The following is a 22,373-nucleotide window of genomic DNA, read 5'->3' as shown; positions in this document are numbered from 1 at the left end:
AGTTCATCTTGGTGGATTTTTCCTTTGATGAATATGAAGTGTCCTTCCTTATCTTTTTTTGATGACTTTTGGTTGAAAATTGATTTTATTTGATATTAGAATGGCTACTCCAGCTTGCTTCTTCTGACCATTTGCTTGAAAGTTGTTTTCCAGCCTTTCACTCTGAGGTAGTGTCTGTCTTTGTCTCTGAGGTGTTTTCCTGTAGGCAGCAGAATGCAGGGGTCCTCGTTTGCGTATCCAGTTTGTTAATCTATGTCTTTTTATTGGGGAGTTGAGGCCATTGATGTTGAGATATTAAGGAATAGTGATTATTGCTTCCTGTTATATTCATATTTGGATATGAGGTTATGTTTGTGTGCTTTTCTTCTATTTGTTTTGTTGCCAAGACGATTAGTTTCTTGCTTCTTCTAGGGTGTAGCTTGCCTCCTTATGTTGGGCTTTACCATTTATTATCCTTTGTAGTGCTGGATTTGTAGAAAGATATTGTGTAAATTTGGTTTTGTCATGGAATATCTTGGTTTCTCCATCTATGTTAATTGAGAGTTTTGCAGGATACAGTAACCTGGGCTGGCATTTGTGTTCTCTTAGGGTCTGTAAGAAATCCGTCCAAGATCTTCTGGCTTTCATAGTCTCTGGCAAAAAGTCTGGTGTGAGTCTGATAGGTCTGCCTTTATATGTTACTTGACCTTTTTCCCTTACTGCTTTTAATATTCTTTCTTTATTTTGTGCGTTTGGTGTTTTGACTATTATGTGACGGGAGGAGTTTCTTTTCTGGTCCAATCTATTTGGAGTTCTGTTGTATGCTTATGGGTATCTCTTTCTTTAGGTTAGGGAAGTTTTCTTCTATGATTTTGTTGAAGATATTTACTGGTCCTTTGAGCTGGGAGTCTTCACTCTCTTCTATACCTATTATCCTTAGGTTTGATCTTCTCATTGAGTCCTGGATTTCCTGTATGTTTTGGACCAGTAGCTTTTTCCGATTTACATTATCTTTGACAGTTGAGTCGATGATTTCTATGGAATCTTCTGCTCCTGAGATTCTCTCTTCTATCTCTTGTATTCTGTTGGTGAAGCTTGTATCTACAGCTCCTTGTCTCTTCTTTTGGTTTTTTATATCCAGGGTTGTTTCCATGTGTTCTTTCTTGATTGCTTCTATTTCCATTTTTAATTCCTTCAACTGTTTGATTGTGTTTTCCTGGAATTCTTTCAGGGATTTTTGTGATTCCTCTCTGTAGGCTTCTACTTGTTTATTTATGTTTTCCTGTGTTTCTCTAAGGGAGTTCTTCACGTCTTTCTTGAAGTCCTCCAGCATCATGATCAAATATGATTTTGAAACTAGATCTTGCTTTTCTGGTGTGTTTGGATATTCCATGTTTGCTTTGGTGGGAGAATTGGGCTCCGATGATGCCATGTAGTCTTGGTTTCTGTTGCTTGGATTCCTGCGTTTGCCTCTCGCCATCAGATTATCTCTAGTGTTACTTTGTTCTTCTATTTCTGACAGTGGCTAGACTGTCCTATAAGCCTGTGTGTCAGGGGTGCTGTAGACCTGTTTTCCTGTTTTCTTTCAGCCAGTTATGGGAACAGAGTGTTCTGCTTTCGGGCGTGTAGTTTTTCCTATCTACAGGTCTTCAGCTGTTCCTGTGGGCCTGTGTCCTGAGTTCACTAGGCAGGTCGCTTGGAGTAGGAAGGTTTGTCTTACCTGTGGTCCCGAGGCTCAAGTTTGCTCGTGGGGTGTTGCTTATGAGCTCTCCGTGGGGGCAGCAACCAGGAAGATCTGCGCCGCCCTTTCCGGGAGCTTCCGTGCAACAGGGTTCCAGGCATTTGGTGTTTTCCTCTGGAATCAGTAATGTGGGCAGAGTGTAGTCTCTTCTGGTTTTCCAGGCGTGTCTGCCTCTCTGAAGGTTTAGCTCTCCCTCCCACGGGATTTGGGTGCAGAGAACTGTTTATCTGGTCGGTCCCTTCAGGTTCCGGAGGTGTCTCAGACACAGGGGACCTGCTGCTGCTGTGCCCTTATCCAAGGGAACCCAGAGGCCATATACAGTTTCCTCTTGGGCCCGGGATGTGGGCAGGGGTGGGCAGTGTTGGTGGTCTCTTCCGCTCTGCAGTCTCAGGAGTATCCAAGCGGTGAGGTCTCTCTCCCACAGGGTTTGGGAGCAGCGAGCTGCTGTGGGCAGGGATCCGCGGGTTTGGGAATACCGCTAAAACCTATTCTGAAATTTATAATGCATCTCCAGTCATATGTGGAATAGTTATGTCATGTTCAGCATAGTCATGACATGGTTAAATATACAATGTGGTTGAAGTTGTACATGGGGTAGTTATATCATGTTAGGCATAACTATCAACTGGATAATGTTTTCATTTGGAAATTAAGTGTGACATAACGAAATATGTGTTGATTTGCCTAGGGGGAAAAGAACTTGTGAGGACTATTCTTGATTGTAAACTTGACTGCATTTGTAATTAACAAAACCCAAGTGGCTAGGCCCACTTGCGAGGGATTTTTTTCTTATTAGATTATTTGAAGTATGATGACCCATTTTTAATTCAGATATTTTGAGGTGAGAAGGTAGACCTTTAAACTAGGACACCCCGTCTACTGGCCATCTATACAAAAGGCATGGGGGAAGGAAGGGCTAGGATTCTGCCATTTGCCCTCACCCTCAGTTCACTGGCATTAGAGCCTAATCCTTGGAGATTTTGAGATCTATCGAAGGCTTGCTGAGACATCCACCCCCATGCACTGAACAGCTGCTGGAGTCTTGGACTGTCTGTTGCGAGACAGCCATTGTTGGACTAACTGTACTGTAGTCTGTAAGTCACTTGATAAATCGATTATACGTATTATGAATATATGTGTATACATATATTGTCATTCCATAGGACTGCTCCTCTACAGAGACCTGACTAATACTGTACTCAAAAGCTTTTGAAATCTACTGTTACTATCTCAGTGCATTCTTGTATCCAAAAATGTTGCATTGTGGTCTTTCCATAAGCCCTGTAAATATCAACTGTTTCCTTAAGTGACTTCTTACCAGAACTGTCTCTGTGCTCTGAAGGTAGCAGGTGCCACCTCTGGGTTGCTCTGTGATGTCTCTTCAGCTTCTCTAACATATCTGAGCAGCCATGTCTCCTGTGTTGGTTAAAGTAGTCGGGGACAGGGAGTGAGGGGGTTCCTTTCAGTCTTCTGACCTCCACGCTGCACATGAGAACAAGCAGTAACTAGTGTGCGGCACCATATAGCTCAGACCCTGAGCCTGTATTCTGCTGGCAGCATTTATTTTCTCAAATCTAAGGAGGAGGCCGCACAAGCTGGCCCTGTGCTGCCGTTGTGGGTATACCCCATACATTGATGAACCTGTGACCTTTACTCTAGTGAAACCAACCTGAAAGTGAAGCAGGCCGTCTCCGCTACCAGTGACATGGAGGATAACCTGGAGCTGCTGTCCGCCTTTAACGGTAAGCTAGAAAGTAGGCTGCCCACCCAGGCTTTCACCAGCAAAGGACTAGCTAAACAAAGAGTGGCATAGCCATACAGGAATTCTAGACAGTTCATGATAAACAATATGCAAGTCGATAATCATTGACATGGAAAAATATAACATAATAAAAATATATAGATTATAAAAGACAGCATGATACATGTTTTGGAGAAACATGTTTGCATACACACATAGGATAAGAAGCTTATAAAGATGTAATTCAAATGGTTAATAGTGGTTTTTCTCTAAACAATGAGTAGATTACAGTGTTTCTCCAAAGCCTTTAATCCTAGCTCTTAGGAGACAAAGGCCATCAACCTCTGAGCTTGGGATCAGCCTTGTCTACATAGTGAGTTCCAGGCTAGCCAGGGACAGCCTCGCTTGTCTCAAAAATTTTTCTTCATCATTTTAGCATGTTAAAAGTATTTACAAGGAAGATCCAGCACTGTGGCTCAGTGAGTAAAGCACTTGCCTCCAAGCCTGTGAGCTGAGCTTGATACCTGGGGTGCGGGAGGTAGAAAGCGAGAACCAGGTCCCATGTGTTCTCTGACCTCCGCATGTGTACCATTGCATACATTCTTCCTGCTCATATGTGCAGAGTAAACAAAGCCAGTAAAGGCTAAAAATATTTTCAGAGGATATATTTACTAACCAGGGAAAACTCAAATATTGTATTTGGAAAAAAAATCATAGGTTCACCTTCAGAAGTAATATTTCCATTTCTTCAGCCTCACTGGCATTGATGTAATAAATCACCCTGTGACGGTTTTCTCTGGATGCTTCATGGTTCGTTTGTTTTGGTGCCCTGTGTAGCTACTTTGGGCTACTTTGTGGGTTCTTTTTTCTCCCATCCTTCTTCACCCCTCTTCCTCCACCTTTACAACCACCTAACACTAGAGAGGAAAGAAAAAGGGATAGAGGGCAGAGGGAGCAGCACTATCATTAAGCTGCTTCCTGCTGGTCAGGGGTGTAGAGTTCCTTCGGGCAAGTTTGATCTCCACCATCAGGATGTCTAATTTCTTCTTGTTTCTCCTTTGCAAATGACTACTTAACAAACCACGACCAACAACAACCAATAATCTGCCAACAGCTCCCCGACCTAGACCCCCCGAGGACCTGAGGAGTCCCCAGATCCCCAGAACTCCAAATGTCACACACTCACAGAAACTATCCGCAGCTCTCAAAGGCACACCCCTGCCAGGGCACAAGGCAAATCGTAGTGAGCTGTGCACAATGTGATGCAGCCTCACATCCCATACCTGGAATTAAAATGAAAACACATTGCTATTTCCGTGATTTTAAAACAAACAAACAAACAAAATTCTCACTGCAGCCCTGAAGTCTTTCTGTGCTTTTCTAAAGGAATGTAGTACAGGATAGGGAACAGTTGAGAAAGAGTAGAGAAAAAAAATTGTGTTGCATTACAACAAAGGGGTTTTCTTTCTGCCTTTCTGCTGAGGTTACAGGGAGCATTCCTCCCACTTTTTTCGCAGGAGAAGTTCGGTGCGAACCTCCCAACAACAAGCTGGACAGGTTTTCCGGAACACTGAGCTACCTGGGGGACACCTACTTCCTGGACTATGAGCGGCTCCTGCTCCGAGGCTGCATCATCCGGAACACAGACTGGTGCTATGGCTTGGTGGTTTACACGGGTACGCTCCCTCAGTCAGACCCAGCCCATTAGAGCCCGCTCACTGCCCGGCTGGGGCTAGTTCATCCTTAGGACGCAGGTACAACATCCAAGCATACATCAGAACCATGGCTTGGTGCTCGATTGATGGGGAAGTGAAACATGTCACTGGATGGGAAATTTAAGAAGAAATCGAGGGGGGGAAGCGACTCTGCTCCAGGTGGTGTGCTTGTGACTTACCAGTTCCACGTTTGCTCCAGGGTAGTTTTGTGTTTCAACACCATAAGGCATTCATGGGACTTTCCAGTGTATGCAGGACATAGGAGAGGGTTTCACCCAGAGAAACAGAATCATCGTAGGGAAGGTTACACGGTGACTCCTGTAAGAAGGGAGTGTTGGCAATGTTCATTGTGGAAAAGGATTTAAACTATAACATGGAGACTTCATCAAGAGAAAAGTCCTCAAGCGCAAGGCCCTGGGTTCGGTCCCCAGCTCCGAAAAAAAGAAAAAAAAAAAGAGAAAAGTCCTACGTTAGCAGCCTATCTTGAGATGTCATTTAGAATCACAACCCACAATATGTAGTGAGAGGTTTTCTTGGCTCATGGCTTAGTTAGGAAAGAGCCTCTGTACCCCTCTGTACCCTGAGTAGCAGCAGACATTGATAACATTTTTTTTTCTTTGCTGTCCCTGTAGATAATCAAGTTAAAAGGACTTAACTTTTTACTCAGTTTCAGAGGTGTTAGTCCAAGCCCTGTCACTTTAGACCCGTAGCAAGGCCAGCCATCAAAATGGGAATTCATGACAGGGCAAAGCTGACCATGGCACAGTGACTGAGATGCAGGACAAAGGAGGGGCCTTCAAGAACTGCCCCTAATAACCCAACTTAACTCAAAGAAGTTCCATACGTAATGTTTCTACTACCCCACAAGAGCGCCACCTACTGGAGACCAAGCTTCCAACAGATGAACTTAAAATAACTTAAAATACAGGCTTTAACAACCGTAACCACAGGAGGAAGAATTGAAAAGGTTTACTATAGAGAACATTCCTAAACTCAGATTTTTGGAGGTCTTTTCAAGAGCATCCACTCTTAAACATGGGGCTCCTAGTTCTCCTTCTGTGAGAAATACGGCTCCCACCTTGTGGAGACGCTTAGGAGTGGGAGAAAACCCCAGCACGGCTGTGTTTGTTGGCAATTAGTGTGGAGCGGCTGCTTCTAAGCTGCATAGTTTCAAATTCAAGCGATGTAGACTAGGGTTTCTTCACTGTGTGTCAGTGGTTACTCACACAGGAAAACCACTCCTAGAAAGGCCACTTGTTCCGCTGAAGGTTTTTCCCAAGCAGTAGCAGTAGTGCCATCATGGCTTCCTTCCTTCTGGTTCCTGGTTTGTTAACACTAGCGATGACCTCTGGGAGTCTGGGCAGGTCTCATATTGCACAGAGCATCATGGCGCCCTCAGTGCAAGCTCGAGTGGTTACTCCTGATGTGCAGTGCTCAAGTCATGCCAGCTCGAGTGGTTACTCCTGATGTGCAGTGCTCAAGTCATGCCATGGTCTCTCTCTCCTTGAAAGCCAGGGTGAATAGGGTCAGTCTTTCTGAGGATAATGGAAGGTATGGTCCCTGTAGCTGCCTCACTCTGCCTTGAACTTCTCAAAATCCTAGACCTGTAAAGGGTTAGAATGCTACTCACGTATGCTATGCGTTCCCAGTGTTTGCTCACAGGCCAGGAGAACCCAGCTACCCCCAACCCCGTGAGCACATTAGTGGCCCTCTTTCGTTAGAACACGTGGAAACAGGAGTTGGTGGTAAAAGGCCAGAGAGTTCCTGCATACAGTTTATCCCTCGCTGTCTTATGAAGATCCCCTTTCAGATTGCTAGCGCTATCTCTAAGCAGTGGTTTGCAGCTCCGTCCCATGGCCACAAAGGAAGGCTCCTTTGCTCACTGTATGTGCTGTCATAAAGGAATAAGGCAGCCATGTCTCAGAGCCATATCTCTCGGCCACAGAGAAGCCTCTCCCCAGCTTTTGCCTCATGGGAGGAAAGATCAGTTAGTGATACGTCCTTTCTTCCATTCTCAGGAACATTGACTCAGCAGTAGGTTAAAGAAAACAAATACATCCTTTATCAGAAAATTCCTGCCCTAAGCTATATAAATCAGGTGGTGATAAGGGACACTTCTGTGACTCTTGTTCTGACTCACCTCATGGAAAATCAAGACTTCGCTGAGGTGCTAGTGAGAGAGGAGTCGGTACGGACACTTCATAGGGGACCCATGTTCCTCTCTGTGTTGTTGTCGACTGCATTTCCATAAGAGGTTAGAATAACTGAACATAAAGGTATATGTCAATGCAATCTGAAGCTCCAAGTATACTCAGGGATTGTAAAATCTGGATTCCTTCATTTTGCTTAGGGCCAGACACCAAATTAATGCAGAACAGTGGACGGTCCACCTTCAAACGAACGCACATAGATCATCTCATGAACGTCCTTGTGCTCTGGGTAAGTTAACCTTTCTTTGCATAGACATACGTCCACAGGAGCAGTAGGCTCTTCCGAGTCAGAATGTCACAAGAAGCTCTATGACCCCAAAAGCTAAGATGTGAGCCAGGAAGGAGCAGATACAATGTACAAGAGTCTAGGTTACTCCTTCTGGTAAGATAATGACGATTAAGTTGCCTTTGGTAAGTGGGACCAGAGTTGATCAAATAAAGATACTTTCTCATATCAGATTTGGTTGTAACTGTAATAATGCGCCCTGTAGTCTAATAGAATGCCTTATTTAGTCCAATAGTTTTAAAGCTGCATTCCTCAAAGGAGTCTTAGAGTCTGCAGGAGATGGAAGACTGATAGGTTCCTCTGGCTTTGGCTGAGTTCCTGCTTCAAAGAGAGCAGCTTCTCACTATGCTGCTTTATAATATTTCAATTGGAAAAAACGGGATCTGCTTAAACATCTGAAAATCACTAATAAAAGGAATCCTGAGGAAGGGAAAGGGGGTTATGTTTGTTTTGGGTTTTGTTTTTTGTTTGTTTGTTTAGGGTTTTGGGGGACTGGGTTTTTGGTTTGTTTGTTTTGTTTTGTTTTGTTTTTTGTTTTGTTTTTTTTTGGTTGTTTGTTTTGTTTTTCTTTTTTCCAGACAGGGTTTCTCAGCGTAGCCCTGGCCATCTTGGAACTCGCTCTGTAGACCAGGGTGGCCTCAATCTCAGAGATCTGCCTGCCTCCAAAGTGTTGGGATTAAAGGTGTGCGCCACCACCAGCTGGCAGAAAAGAGATGGGGTTTTTTTTGTTTTATTTTATTTTTTAGGTTTACATACATATACATTTTTAAAATAATATTTCCCTGTCCTAAAGTCTCCCCAGATCCTTCCTACCTCTCTACCCACTCAACTTAGTGCTCCTCCCTCATCTTTCAAAAAATAAAAATAAAGGAAAAGCAAAAATAAATATCACAACAAACCAAAAAACTAATAGGAGAAAACTATAATTTAAAAATTCCCTACAAAAACTGTACACGTAAAAAGTACATGGAGGGTTGGGGATTTAGCTCAGTAGTAGAGCGCTTACCTAGCAAGCGCAAGGCCCTGGGTTCGGTCCCCAGCTCCGAAAAAAAGAAAAAAAAAAAGTACATGGAGTCATTTTGTGTTGGCCAACTATCCCTGGGTACAGGTCGTGTCCTGGTGTGTGGTTGATATGCCCAGGGCATTCCACTGGAGAAAACGAGGTTTTCCTTCTTAGAGTAAGTAGCAATTATAACTGCTTCTGGGTTAGGATGGACATTGTGTCCACTTCCCCTTCTCTGTGCCATGATTCTGTCTGGTTTGAACTTGTGCAGGTCACGCGGCGTGTGTGTGTGTGTGTGTGTGTGTGTGTGTGTGTGTGGGTGTGTGTGTGTGGCGTGTGGTGTGTGTGTGTGAGTGTGTGGTGTGTGTGTGTGTGGGTGTGTGTGTGTGTGTGTGTGTGTGTGGTGTGTGTGTGTGTGTGTGTGTGTGTAGTATGTGTGTGTGTGTGTGTATGTGTGTGTGGTGTGTGTGTGTGTGAGTGTGTGGTGTGTGTGTGTGTGTGTGTGTGTGTGTGTGGTGTGTGTGTGTGAGTGTGTGGGTGTGTGTGTGTGTGTGTGTGTGTGTGTGTGGAGTGTGTGTGTGTGTGTGTGTGTGTGTGTGTGTGTGTGTGTGTGTGTGTGTGTGAGTGTGTGTGCTGTGTCTGTTGTGTCTGGATGACACTGTTTCCTTGGGGTCATCCACCACCTCTGGCTCTTACAATCTTTCTGCCTCCTCTCCTGCACAGATCCTTGAGCCTTGAGGCGAGCTGTTGGACAATGATATCCTATTTAGGACTCAATGTTCCAGAGTCTCTCACTTTCTGGGTATTATCCAGCTGTTGCCTCTGTATTAATCCTTATCAACTGAAAGACGTTTGGGGTTTTTTTAATTAATCATTTTATTTATTTACATTTCAAATGATATCCTCCCTCCCTGTGGATGTGTGACACCTCCACAGCTCCCCATCCCATCCCCACGCTCCACACTCCCCTTTGCCTCTGTGAGGGTGCTCCTCCACCCACTTACGCACTCGTGCCTGTGCTCTAGCATCCTCGCTACTCCAGGGGATCAAACCCACACAGGACCAAGGGCCTCCCCTCCTCTTGATGTCAGACAAGGCCGTCTTCTGCAACAAAGTATCTGGAGCCATGGATCCATGTGTACTCTTTGAATGGTGGTTTAGTCCTGGGAGCTCTGGGTGGTCCGTTTAGTTTATATTGATCTTCCTATGGGGTTGCAATCCCCTTCAGCTCCTTCAGTCCTTCCCCTAGCTCTTCCATTGGGGTCCCCAGGCTCAGTCTGGTGGTTGGTTGCAAGCATCCACATCTGTATTGGTCAGGTGCTAGCAGAACCTCTCAGGGAACAGCCATACCAGGCTCCTGCCAGCAAGAGCTTCTTGACATCAGCAATAGTGTTGGGGTTTAGTGTCTGCAAATGGGATGGGTCCCTAGGTAGGGCTGTCTCTGGATGGCCTTTACTTCAGTCTCTGTTCCAGTTTCTGTCCCTGTCTGTCCTTAGGACAGGAACATTTCTGGATTAAAAACTTCAAGATGGATATGTGGCCTCATCCCATGACCAGGGACCATGCCAATCTACTGGAAGTGATTTCTACAGGCTCTGTCCACCCTTTGTTGCATATTTCTGCTAAAGTCATCCCTGTTGGGCCCTGGAAACTTCTCCATTCCCTGGTATCTGGGACCCTCCAGTTGCTACCCCTAGTTCCCCATTCCCCCCACTGCTATACATTTCTTTTTAATTTCCTGACCATCTATACATACTTCTCCCTCATCTCATCACACACATGACCTTGCCCACCCCCACCCCCTTTTCCTTCTCGCCTCCTCTCTCCCTTCCAGGACCCTCCCTCCCTCCTCCTCCTGTGGTTATATTGTTCTCCCTTCTAAGTAGGACCTAAGCATCCATGCTTTGGTCTTCCCTCTTCTTAAGCTCCATATGGTTTGTGGGCTGTATCTTGGGTATTCTTAGCTTTTGGGCAAATATCCACTAATCAATGAGTACATACCATGTGTGTTCTTTTGTGACTGGATTACCTTATTCCAGATGATATTTTCTAGTTCCATCCATTTGCCTGGGAATTTCATGAAGTCATTGTTTTTAACAGCTGAGTAGTACTCCATTGTGTAAATGTACCACATTTTCTGTATCCATTCTTTTGTTGAGGGACATCTGGGTTCTTTCCAGCTTCTGGCTATTATAAATAAGGCTGCTGTGAATATAGTGGAGCATGTGTACTTGTTATATGTTGAAGCATATATCTTTTGGGTATATGCCCAAGAGAGGTATAGCTAGGTCTTCAGGTAGAACTATTTCCAATTTTCTGAGGAACCTTCAGATTGATTTTCAGTTTGCAGTCCTATCAGCAGTGGAGGAGTGTTTCTCTTTCTCCGCATCCTCACCAACATCTGCTAACACCTGGTTTTTGATCTTAGCCATTCTGACTGGTGTGAGGTGGAATCTCAGGGTTGTTTTGATTTGCATTTCCCTGATGACTAAGGATGTTGAACATTTCTTTAGGTGTTTCTCAGCCATTTGATATCCCTCAGCTGAGAATTCTTTGTTTAGCTCTGTACCCCATTTTATAATAGGGTGATTTGGCTCTCTGGAGTCTAACTTCTTGAGTTCTTTGTATATTTTGGATATAAGCCCTCTATGAGTTGTAGGGTTGGTAAAGATCTTTTCCCAATCTGTTGGTTGCTATTTTGTCCTATTGACAGTGTCCTTTGCCTTACAGAAACTTTTTAATCTTATGAGGTCTCATTTGTCCATTGTTGATCTTAGAGCATAAGTCATTGGTGTTCTCTTCAGGAAATTTCCCCCTGTGCTGATATGTTCAAGGCTCTTCCCCACTTTCTCTTCTATTATATTCAGCGTATCTGGTTTTATGTGGAGGCCCTTAGTCCACTTGGTCTTGAGCCTTGTACAAGGAGATAAAAGTGGATCAATTCAAATCCTTCTACATGCTGACCGGGGAATTGAACCAGCACCATTTGTTGAAAATGTTATCTTATTTTCCACTGGATGGTTTTGGCTTCTTCGTCAAAGATCAAGTGTCCGTAGGTACGTGGGTTTATTTCCAGGTCTTCAATTTTATTCCACTGATCCACCTGCCTGCCTCTGTACCAGTACCATGGGTTTTTATCACAATTGCTCTGTAGTACAGCTTGAGGTCAGGGATAGTGATTCCCCAAGAGGTTCTTTTATTGTTGAGAATAATTTTCACTACCCTGGATTTTTTGTTATTCCACAAAATTTGAATGTTGCTCTTTCTTCTCTGTGAAGAATTGAGTTGGAAATTGAATGGGTATTGAATCTGTATGGCCAGATTCAATCCTAATTGCATCTGATCCTAACGAGATCCTGAATGCATCTGATCTCATCTGAAAGAAGTTTTTATGAAGGATGAGTATACACGGCTCTATAGGAATAGCAATATGTGATTAGAAATTACTATATTACTGTGTTCCTTTAGTAGAATAGTAGTAGGTTTATGCCTAGGGACCATGACCTATCTAGTCCTGGGTTCTTGCCACTTTAGCAGTGTCAGACATGGGTTCCATGATTGTTTACTCCCATAACAACTGTACCACTGTTGCTCCACTTTCCTGCAGGCTAGTGCTGTTGTAGGTCTTGGGTATGTAACAAGGTGATACTGATAATTACCTTTCTCCTCTGGTAGTATGCAAAGTACCTTCCAGTACCATGAATGCTAGCCAGTAGAGGAGAAGCTTCTAATTAACCTTTTTTAGACATCACATGTATTGGTGTTTTGCCTGTTTGTACATCTGTGTGAGAAGATCAGATTCTCTGGAACTGGAGTTACAGATGGTTGTGAGCTGCCATGTAGGGGTTAGGAATTGAACCTAGGTCCTCTGGAAGAGCACACCTGTCTCTTAACCTCTGAATCATGAGATGAAGCTTCTAGTTGGGCATTAACTTAATTTCTTGTGTTTGATGATGTAGTAAGTGGTGTCTTCAGCAATAGAGCTCAGGTTGTGGAGGGTAACCAATAGCCTTTCCAATAGCTTATGATGTGTGAGGTAATGTCTATGGGCCCCTTTGGCCAACACCTCAACAAGGTGACACATTCTTGGCATTGGAGGTTTTATTTAGTGGCATAAGATATACAGTTGGGATATTTGTCTCCCTCATTATATGGTGACTCTATTGATATTCCTTTCAAATGTATATATATTTTAGGAAGCTTCTATAGTGGTAGGTTTCTATATAGCTTTTAAAATATAATTTATTTATTATTTACATCCCAAATGTTACCCCTGTCCCAGTACCCCCTTGAAGACTTCTTCCCCCATTCCCACTTCACCTCTGAAAAGGTAACCCCAGCATCCCCTCTCCCTGGAGCATCAAATCTCTACAGGATTAGGTGAATCTTCTACCACTGAAGCCAGACAAGGCAGTCCTCTGCTACCTATGTGCCAAGACCTCTGGCCAGCCTGTGTACACTCTTTGGTTGGTGACTTAGTCTCTGGGAGCTCCCATAGGCCCAGGTTAGTTGGTCTTCCTATGGGGTTGCCATCCCCTGCAGATCCCTCAGTCCTTCCCCTAACTCTTCTATCAGGGTCCCTGACTTCAGACCAATGCTTGGCTGTGACTATCTGCATCTGTCTCAGTCAGCTACTGGTAGAGCCTCTTAGAGGACAGCCATGCTTGGCTCCTGTCTGCAAGCACAAGATGGCATCAGTAATAGTTTCGGGATTTGCTGCCAGCTCATGGGATGGATCCCAAATTGGGCTGGTCACTGGTCAGCCATTCCTTCAGTCTCTGTTCCATTTTTGTCCCTTCACTTCTTTTAGACAGGAACTCTGTGTGGCTTTCAGGAATGCCTCTAACATTAGTTATCTCTCCCCATCTTCCCACCTCTACCCATCCTCTTATTCTAGTTTCCCCTGTATTTGTTATAGTATATTCAGTTTCTCTTTCCCTGGAAGAGTCCTTCCTCCCTGCTGCCCCCTTACCTAACCTCTGTAGATGTTCCAATTGAAGCACACATCTAAAGCTAACATCCACATATAAGAAAAAACAGGCAATGCTTGTCTTTTGGGGTCTGGGTTTCCTCGCTCAGCATGATTGTTTATAACTTTATCCATTTAACCTACAAACTCCATAATTTCATTTTTCTTAATAGCTGAATAATATTCCATTGTGCAAATGCACCACATTTTCATTATCTTTTCATTAGTTGATGGACATCAAGAATGTTTCCACTTTTGGTTATTATGAATAGAGCGTCAATAAGCATGTATGGAAAAGTATTTCTGTAGTAAGATGTAGAGTCCTTTTGCTAGATGCCCAAGAGTGGTGGCCAGAGCCTGTGATAGGCAGCTTTCATCTTACTCAGGAACCTCTGCACTGACTCCCTTAGTGCCTGAACCGATTTGCACCCCACTAGGAATGAGGAAGTGTTTTACTTTCCCAGAACCCTTCCCAGCGTGGGCTATAAATATTTTAAATTTTGTATTTATTATTATTATTATTGTTGTTGTTGTTGTTATTCCTTTATTTTGGACATTCTGGTTGGGGTAAGATGAAATCTCAGAGTACTTTTAATTTGCATTTTCTGATGGCTAAGAGTGTTCAACATTCTTTTTAAGTGATTCTGAGTTATTCATGTTTCATTTCGAAAGAACTCTGTTGAGTTTGATAGCCCATTTTTAAACTGGGTTTTCTGGGTTTTGGGGGGGGTTCAGTTGGGTTTGTTTGATTGTTTTGTTGTCATTTGCATTTTGTCTTCTGCTTGTTTTTTATTTTGTTTTGTTTTGTATATTCTAGATACCAACCCTCTGTCAGGTATATATTGAACAGTTTTTTTCATTCTGTTTCCTTGCAATTGACTGGTATTTTAGGCTGCCTCCTTTCAAAGTTAAGTGTTGACTGCAGGGCTGGCATTTTAGGCTGTGAATTGAACTTGGCGCAGGGTTTCATTTGTTTCATTCTTCTGGTCCACCATTTCTGAAGACAAAATGTTGACTTTTGGGCCTTTGTGGGTTCTATTTGTCAGTTTGAACTCTTTTCCTGTGTGTTGATGCCATTGACTCCACTGACAGTGTGTCAATGAGTTTTAAGCCTGATTCCTTACAGTTGTCTTCTATCAGACTCAGGTGTCTGTCTGTGTCTGATCTTATTTGACAGTGTGTCTGTTGATGCCATTGGCTTCCTGTGATCCCATTGGCTCTTGACAGTGTGTCTTTCGTGTTCGATGCCATTGGGTGACTGACAGTGTGTCTCTATTTGCTGGCTCCACAGTGTGTCTGTTCAGTTAATGCCATTGGCTCCACTGGCATCTTCTGATGCCATTGGCTCCACTGACAGTGTCTGTTCGTGTCTGATGCCATTGGCTCCACTGACAGTGTGTCTTTGGCCTGCCATTTGACAGTGTGTTGTCGTGTGTAGATGCCATTGGCTCCACTGACAGTGTGTCTGTCTGTGTGCTGATGCCATTGGCTCCACTGACGATGTGTCTGTCTGTGTGCTGATGCCATTGGCTCCACTGACGATGTGTCTGTCTGTGTGCTGATGCCATTGGCTCCACTGACAGTGTGTCTGTCTGTGTGCTGATGCCATTGGCTCCACTGACAGTGTGTCTGTCTGTGTCTGATGCCATTGGCTCCACTGACAGTGTGTCTGTCTGTGTCTGATGCCATGCTGCTTTTATTATAACAGCTCTGTAGTATAGCTTGAGGCCAGGGGAATGCCTCTAGCAGTTCTTTTATTATTCAGGATTATTTTAGTTATACTGGCTTGTGTGTATGTGTGTGTGTCTCTATGTGTTTCCATATGGCATCAAAGGTTTTTTTTCAGTTTCTGTGAAGAATTGTGCTGGAGATTTGATGGGGATTACCTTGAATCTGTAGATTTCTTTCAGTACAATGGCCATTTTCGTCTTTTTTTTTTCCTTTTTATTAGAAATAGATTCTTCTCTCACACAATTTATTCCAACCACAGTTTCCCCTCCCTCCACTCCTCCTATCCCCCCTGACTCCCCACTCCCCCCAGAGCTACCACACCTCTGTTTCCTCTTCAGAAAAGGACAGGCCTCTAAGAGACAATAGACAAGTGGAGCGAAACAAGACCTAGTAAGACAAGGCTACAGACCTTATATGGAGGCTAGACAAAGCAACTCAGCGGGAGGAAGAGTCTCAGGACAAGGCAGAAGAGTCAGAGCTATAGCCTCGTACACTGCTGGGAGTCTCACAAAAACATGCAGATAACAGCCGCAGCATATACGTAAGGGACCTGGTGCTGCCCATGCAGGCCCAGCGCTTGCCATTTTAGTCTCTGAACCCGTGTGAGTCCTGCCCAGTTGATTGGTGGACCATGTTCTCCTGTGCCCTCCATCCCCTTTGATTCCTACAGTCTTTCTTCTCCTCTTCTGTGGTGTTCCCTGATCTCTGAGAGAAGGGATCTAATGGAGACCTCCAGTTTAGACTCTTTCCATATAATATCTGTCTATGGGTCTGCCTTAGTTAGGGTTTTATTGCTGTGAACAGACACCATGATCAATGCAAGTTTCATAAAGGCAAGCAATTGAAGGAATCAAAGTCAGCACTCAGCACCCAGCACACCACGACTACGGGGTCTCCAGCTGCTGCCCTTGAGGAGCTGTAGCTTCAGTGGGCCCATAGCCTCCCTTCTACCTTCACCACATGCTGCACTGTTACACAACTGCCGTCTTCCTTCCCTCGCTATCAATTTCCCCAGCATCCTCCCCACAACTACACCAAAACCACACAACTCAGTGAGTTAAAGTGGCAGCCGCTACTGCCTCCCCGCCCCCGCCCCCACCCCCAACAGGGGTTCAGTGATTAAGAACTTGGCCTCTGGCTCTGTTTTGGAACCTGCTTCCCCTATTCAGTGTCTGAGTGACTTGAGGTAGAACATTGTTCCACTTTCAGTATCAAGATTCTCACCTGTCAGAGGTTTTCCTCAACATTAAACAACACATAAAGCCCTTGGCACAGATCCTGTTAATTGGTACTTGGTGTGTTGTAGTTGTTGTTGGTACCTCCCTTCGATTCTCACAGATGGCTCCTGCTGGCCTGTCTTCACCCTGCGTAGCACTCTAGTGCCCACCTGCCCCCCATCTCCAAGGGAAACACCTATGAGAGCTAAGACCACAAAGGACAAATGAAGAAGTGTATTCAGACCTGCTGTTCTGTTTTGTTTTCTATACAGATTTTCATGCTTCTAGGCGGAATGTGTTTTCTGCTGTCGATTGGACATGGCATTTGGGAGAGCAACAGAGGTTACTACTTCCAGGCATTTCTCCCATGGGAGCGCTATATTACTTCATCAGCTGCGAGCTCTGCCCTCGCTTTCTGGTCCTACTTCATAGTGCTCAACACCATGGTACCCATTTCCCTCTATGTCAGGTGGGCATCTTTGACCATCTCTGCACTCTTCCTGCTTTAGTAGTCAACTAGAGTATGACATTTTAGAAAGCATGTGGTGTGTGCTCTCTCTTTTGAAAGACAAGAGCTTGCTATGTAGCCTAAGCTGACTTCAAACTTCAGATCCTCCTGCCTCGGCATCGGCACTGGGATTCTGGGCATGCTCCACCATTCCACCAAAGCTCACTATGTGTGCTTTAGCTCTTTTCTTTCCACAGGCTTGGTGTGTGAAACACTGAGGCCAATCTAGAAGTTGCATAAATGTCTTTCATGTCTAGAACCCTGTGCTAGATATTATATGATTTATGTAAAAGGATGTGTGCATCCCCTTAAGTAACCTGTAAGTGACTATATAAGACGTGCAAGCACATGGAACAATTAGTAAATGACACACAAACTTTTTGTTGCTTAACTATTGCAAACAGGCTCTCCATACCAATGAGATAGGTTCTAAACATTCACTCACATGTTATACAGAACTCAGAATACATTTTTCCCTTAAAAAAAAAAAAAAAGAATGGAAAATACATGTGGTAGTTTGAGTAAGAATGCTCCCTACAGGCTCATTAATTTGAATACTTAATAGTATTAGGAGGTGTGGCCCTGTTGGAGTGGGCGTGGCTTTGTTAGAAGTTTGTCACTGGGAGTGGGCTTTGAGGTTTCAAAAGCCCATGGCAGACCCAGTGTCTCTTTCTCTCCCTGATGCTTGTGGATCAGGATGTATCTCTCAGCATCAGGGCCATGTCTGCCTGCCTGCCGCCATGCTCCCCACTATGATGATAATGGACTGACCCTCTGAAACTGTAAGCCAGCCTGATTAAATGCTTTCTTTTACAAGTAGTCATTGTGTCTCTTCATAAAAATAAAACAGAAGGTATATGCTTTATGATCTGAGGTCCAAATCTATATTTGTATATGTTGTCTCTTTTTAAAAATGTATAACTTTATTTATTATTGTGAATTGAAGTTTCATGATGTTTTCTGGCTTTCATTTTCATTGGAGTGTGTTGTAACAGTCCTTGTTTCCCTCTAACTTTACTGAGTTTTTTCTCTTTCCTTTGATTAGTGTGGGTTTGTAAATTTTATCTGTCTTTTAAAGAACCAGTGTGTGTGTGTGTGTGTGTGTGTGTGTGTGTGTGTCCCTCCCTCCTTTCCAAGTCTCCTGAAGCCTGACTTCCGATATCCCAACCCTGAAACATTCTCCATAACAGAGTTACCTTATTTAATAAATGACAGCCTAGTATTGCCACATCCTTTACTAGGTGCCGTGGATAAAAACTGAACTATAAAGCATCACTCTCTCTAGAGAAGTTTGTCCGTAGCTGCAGAAACCAATAAAAAAGTATGGCACAATACGAGCTTTCTGTAATCAAAGTGTGCGTGTGTATCATAAACGCTTTAAGGAGACATAGGCGAGCTCTGCCCGGGGAGGCTCAGGATAGTCTGCAGGAAAGGTGATGCTCAGACTGTGTTTGAAAAGCGAGTGAGTAAAGGACCCTGAGGTGGGCAGCTTTTCAGATATCAGAGGTGGAAGTGTTCTCAAATTAGACCAAAGTATCAGGTCCAAAAATCATAAATTACAAGCAAAAGAGTTTGGATTTATCTTATAAGCAGTACTGAGCCAACCAATATCTAAGTAATAATGTGAATTATTAATATAATTACATACAACTCTATAATATTAATCATATAATATAGATATAATAAGTGGTGTATTGATTATATGATATATTGTTTATGTATTACGCATAATCTTCCATGTTCTCTCCTCTGCAGCTACCCCCATCCTCCACCCTACCCCCCACCCCCACCCCCACCCCTGTCTTGGCTCTCTTGTTCCAGTCTCCTCCTCTTCCTTCAAACGTTTCTCCGCCCATCCTTCCTTTTTGTCCAATGAATAGACCTCCTTCTATCCTGTACCTGCCCTCACCTGTATTTTACAAATTCAATGGGGAGAAGGTTCTGGTGAAGTCACCTGAGTCCTGAGTAGTGACTACGCAGCTGTCCTTGGGGCAGTGGAATTAGCATCAAAATACAGATGACTCCAGGGCAGACCACAACAGCCACCTAGTCTTTAATAAATGTACCAAAAACATACATTGTAGAAATGACAGGCTCTTCAAAATTAGGGAAGCCATTGAGGTAAACAAAATCAGCCAGACCCAGACAATTACTCTGTGTTTTCTCTCTCCTATGTGGAACCTAGATTTAAATTTGTCCATGTTTGTGTGTGTGTGTGTGTGTGAGATGGGGGTAATGATGTGAGTGCAGACGGACACGCAGGAGAAGCAGGGAGGCTAGCAAGACGCAAGACGGTAGGGTAGGGCAGGAGGAAGGCTTGTGGGGCAGGTGCACAAGAACAAAACTTGTGAAAATGCCATGTGGAAGCCATCGCTTGTGTGCTTACTCAAATGTTCTGAGCCAGGCTGTCACTGTGTAGACCTAGCTGTCCTGGAACTCACTGTGTAGATCAGGCTGCCCTCAAACTTACCTTAATAATGATTGGCACACAGCCCCATCCCACCCCTTTACGTGCAGCTGAAAACAGCAGGCCAGTTACAGAACAGTGTGAACCTGCTACTGGTGACTTTATTACATTAAATGAGCTAGCAGTTGTCACTGGGTTTATATATTAAGGAAATTATATATAGAATACTGCAAAGCTACAGTAAAAAGACTGAAGTTTGCCCCCTTTCTGCTCAGGAAGTCCCTTTACTCCCAAGCTTCAGAGTATGGCGTCCTGGTTCTACAATGCACTGCCACTATTGCTGTTTCTCCTCCTTCTGATCTCCTTCTCTTCCCCAGTGCCAGAACTTCCAGAACCTTCCTGTTCAGATGCCATCTTTTTATATGCCATTTCAAAGAGGACCAGTTGCCTGCTGATGAGTGCAACAAGCTAAAGGAAGAAATTTCCGAAATGAGAGAACTCCTTGCTTGAAAGGACAGTGAAACAGGATAAAACATTAGGCAGGCGGCATCTTCCCTTCAGCAGGCATCACTGAAACTCTTCGAAATGGCATATAATTGACTCTTTGTAGACACATTGCAGAAGGTTAGTGGAAGCAAAATATATCCCAGACAAATTAATCAGCTCTATTGGTGGGAAAACCTCGCCCAATAGTAACTAAGGTCAGAATTAGGTTGCACTGACTAGTGTGGGAAAGCCCTGCACAGACCCTCATCTATCATGGACTTGGAAGAAGCAAACCAAAATAATATATCTGCTTGTCAAGCTCTGACCAGAACCCTCTTTTTTGTGCTTTCTCCTTAGTGTGGAAATAATAAGACTGGGCAACAGTTACTATATCAACTGGGATCGAAAGATGTTTTATGCCCCAAAGAACACCCCAGCACAGGCTCGTACTACCACTCTTAACGAGGAGCTTGGCCAAGTTGAATATGTGTTCTCTGACAAAACAGGAACCCTGACTGAGAATGTGATGATTTTCAACAAATGTTCTATCAATGGGAAGACCTATGGTACGTGTACTTTCCTGCCCTCCCTGAGTCTGAGAGTCTGCTTAGAAGACTGCTTCAAGTATACAAAGTCTACAGAGTCTCTGAAATTCTATTCACCTTCTGTTCTCACAGCCCTTTATTAACTAAGCTGGGAATGAGAGAGGTGAGGTGGCCCTCCCCAGGGAAGAGCACTCCAGTGGCTTGTCCAGTGCCAATTAGCCCTAAAAACATACCTACAAGTAACATTACATGAGCTCAGTAGGACATATATGTGTGTGTGTGTGTGTATTTTTATATATGTTGTTATATATAAATACATATGTGTATATGTATATACATGTACATATATACAAAGTATATGTACATATATTTATATGTGTATATAAAAATATGTATGCATGCAATAGCAATTACTGAAAAAAGAGGCCATAAATTTGAGGGAAATTGGAGGGTTATATGGATATGTCCAGAGGGAAGAAGGAGAAGGGAGAAATGATGTAATTGTATTATAATCTCAAAAAATGTTTCTAACCAGAAACCCATTTATTTAGCACTTAGTAGATGAAATCCTTTGTTTTGTATTTTAAGAAGACCAAAATTTACAAGATCTAGTCATTAGTCTCAAGGGGTTCCCACTGTCTTGAAGAAAAAATAATATGCTCAGTTATTTATAAAATAAAATCAAATGGATATTGGTAAAGGGGTAGAAATTTTTCATTGAGGAGGAGTAGATTTTGAGTCCATAGTAGAGTATGCAGCTAACAGCAGTTAACCATGATGTCTTGTATGCTTCCAGCTCCAAGCTGATAAGAGACCTTGTTTAAACACAGACACACACACACACACACACACACACACACACACACACACACACATATATATATATATATATAGAGAGAGAGAGAGAGAGAGAGAGAGAGAAGGAAGAAAGGAAGGAAAGAAAGGAAGATTGATTGTGAATGGTGGGCCCTAAGGGATGATATTAAGGCTGTCCTCTGGCCTCCACACACATGAGTGTACATGTGCATTCCTAAACAAAAAATATAATAAAGAAAGCCTTCTTTACCCAGAAATCCCCTTCCTAGATACCCTCCTAAAGTAGAAAAAGAGTAAAACAAGTGTTTGCAAATATTTGTTGCAGCATTATTGCCCCAAAATAGAGTATCCCATATACTCATCAGTACGTGAGCAGACACTTTAAAGTAGGCCGTAAATATATGTGGCATGATTTGCTCATCAGGAGTCATGAAATTTGGTGCCTGGTACAACATGGATAAGCCTTAAGAGCAGTGTGCTAAGTCAATGGCCTGGCACACAAGGACAAATGCTGCATGGCTCTCCCTGAGTGAAGAATCTAGGATAGGAAAAATCCATGGAAATAAAAGCAGAAGAGGTGGCGGGGGCTGGAGATGAGGGGACGGGAGTTTGTCCTTGAGGTGCTTACACAATGTTGCGTATTGTAAATACACAGTAACGGTGGCTGCGTAGCACTGCGGGTGTAATCGATGGTGCTGAATTTTAAAGTGGCAGTTTATAGCACACACAACAAGACTAAAGTCTTCCCTTGCCCCTTCACTAAGTCTCTGCTCCCTTTACTTGCCAATAGGTTACTCCTACGACGAGAATGGACAGTGTGTGCCAAAATGTCCAGTGAGTAATGCAGCTTCTTGTGCCTTACGTGGGGGAGTCAGGGAGAAGTCTCTCTAACACAATTCGGTCTCGACTCCTCAAATAGTGAGATTTTGGTGGCCTAATGTTCTTTCTTAAATTATGTACATGGCCTGTCTTTATTTGAGAAATTTTTATGAAAGTAGTTTTGTCAGTGTTGGCTGTGT

At 43.5% G+C, this 22,373-nt stretch overlaps 1 protein-coding gene across 1 annotated transcript in view; it reads left to right on the top strand.

Moving 5' to 3' along the window:
- Nucleotides 1-22,373, top strand: part of LOC116891124 (phospholipid-transporting ATPase FetA) — a 110,060-nt gene that overhangs the window by 51,002 nt on the left and 36,685 nt on the right. The window contains exons 10-15 of the mRNA XM_032891849.1: nucleotides 3,380-3,462; nucleotides 4,979-5,137; nucleotides 7,527-7,615; nucleotides 16,865-17,061; nucleotides 20,351-20,559; nucleotides 22,145-22,188. Of these exons, the coding sequence (XP_032747740.1) occupies nucleotides 3,380-3,462; nucleotides 4,979-5,137; nucleotides 7,527-7,615; nucleotides 16,865-17,061; nucleotides 20,351-20,559; nucleotides 22,145-22,188 (781 nt within the window). The remainder of the gene's footprint in view (nucleotides 1-3,379; nucleotides 3,463-4,978; nucleotides 5,138-7,526; nucleotides 7,616-16,864; nucleotides 17,062-20,350; nucleotides 20,560-22,144; nucleotides 22,189-22,373) is intronic.

This window comes from Rattus rattus, chromosome 1, assembly GCF_011064425.1.
Source record: "Rattus rattus isolate New Zealand chromosome 1, Rrattus_CSIRO_v1, whole genome shotgun sequence".
NCBI lineage: Eukaryota > Metazoa > Chordata > Mammalia > Rodentia > Muridae > Rattus > Rattus rattus.
This window is presented reverse-complemented; position numbering and strand designations above follow the sequence as displayed.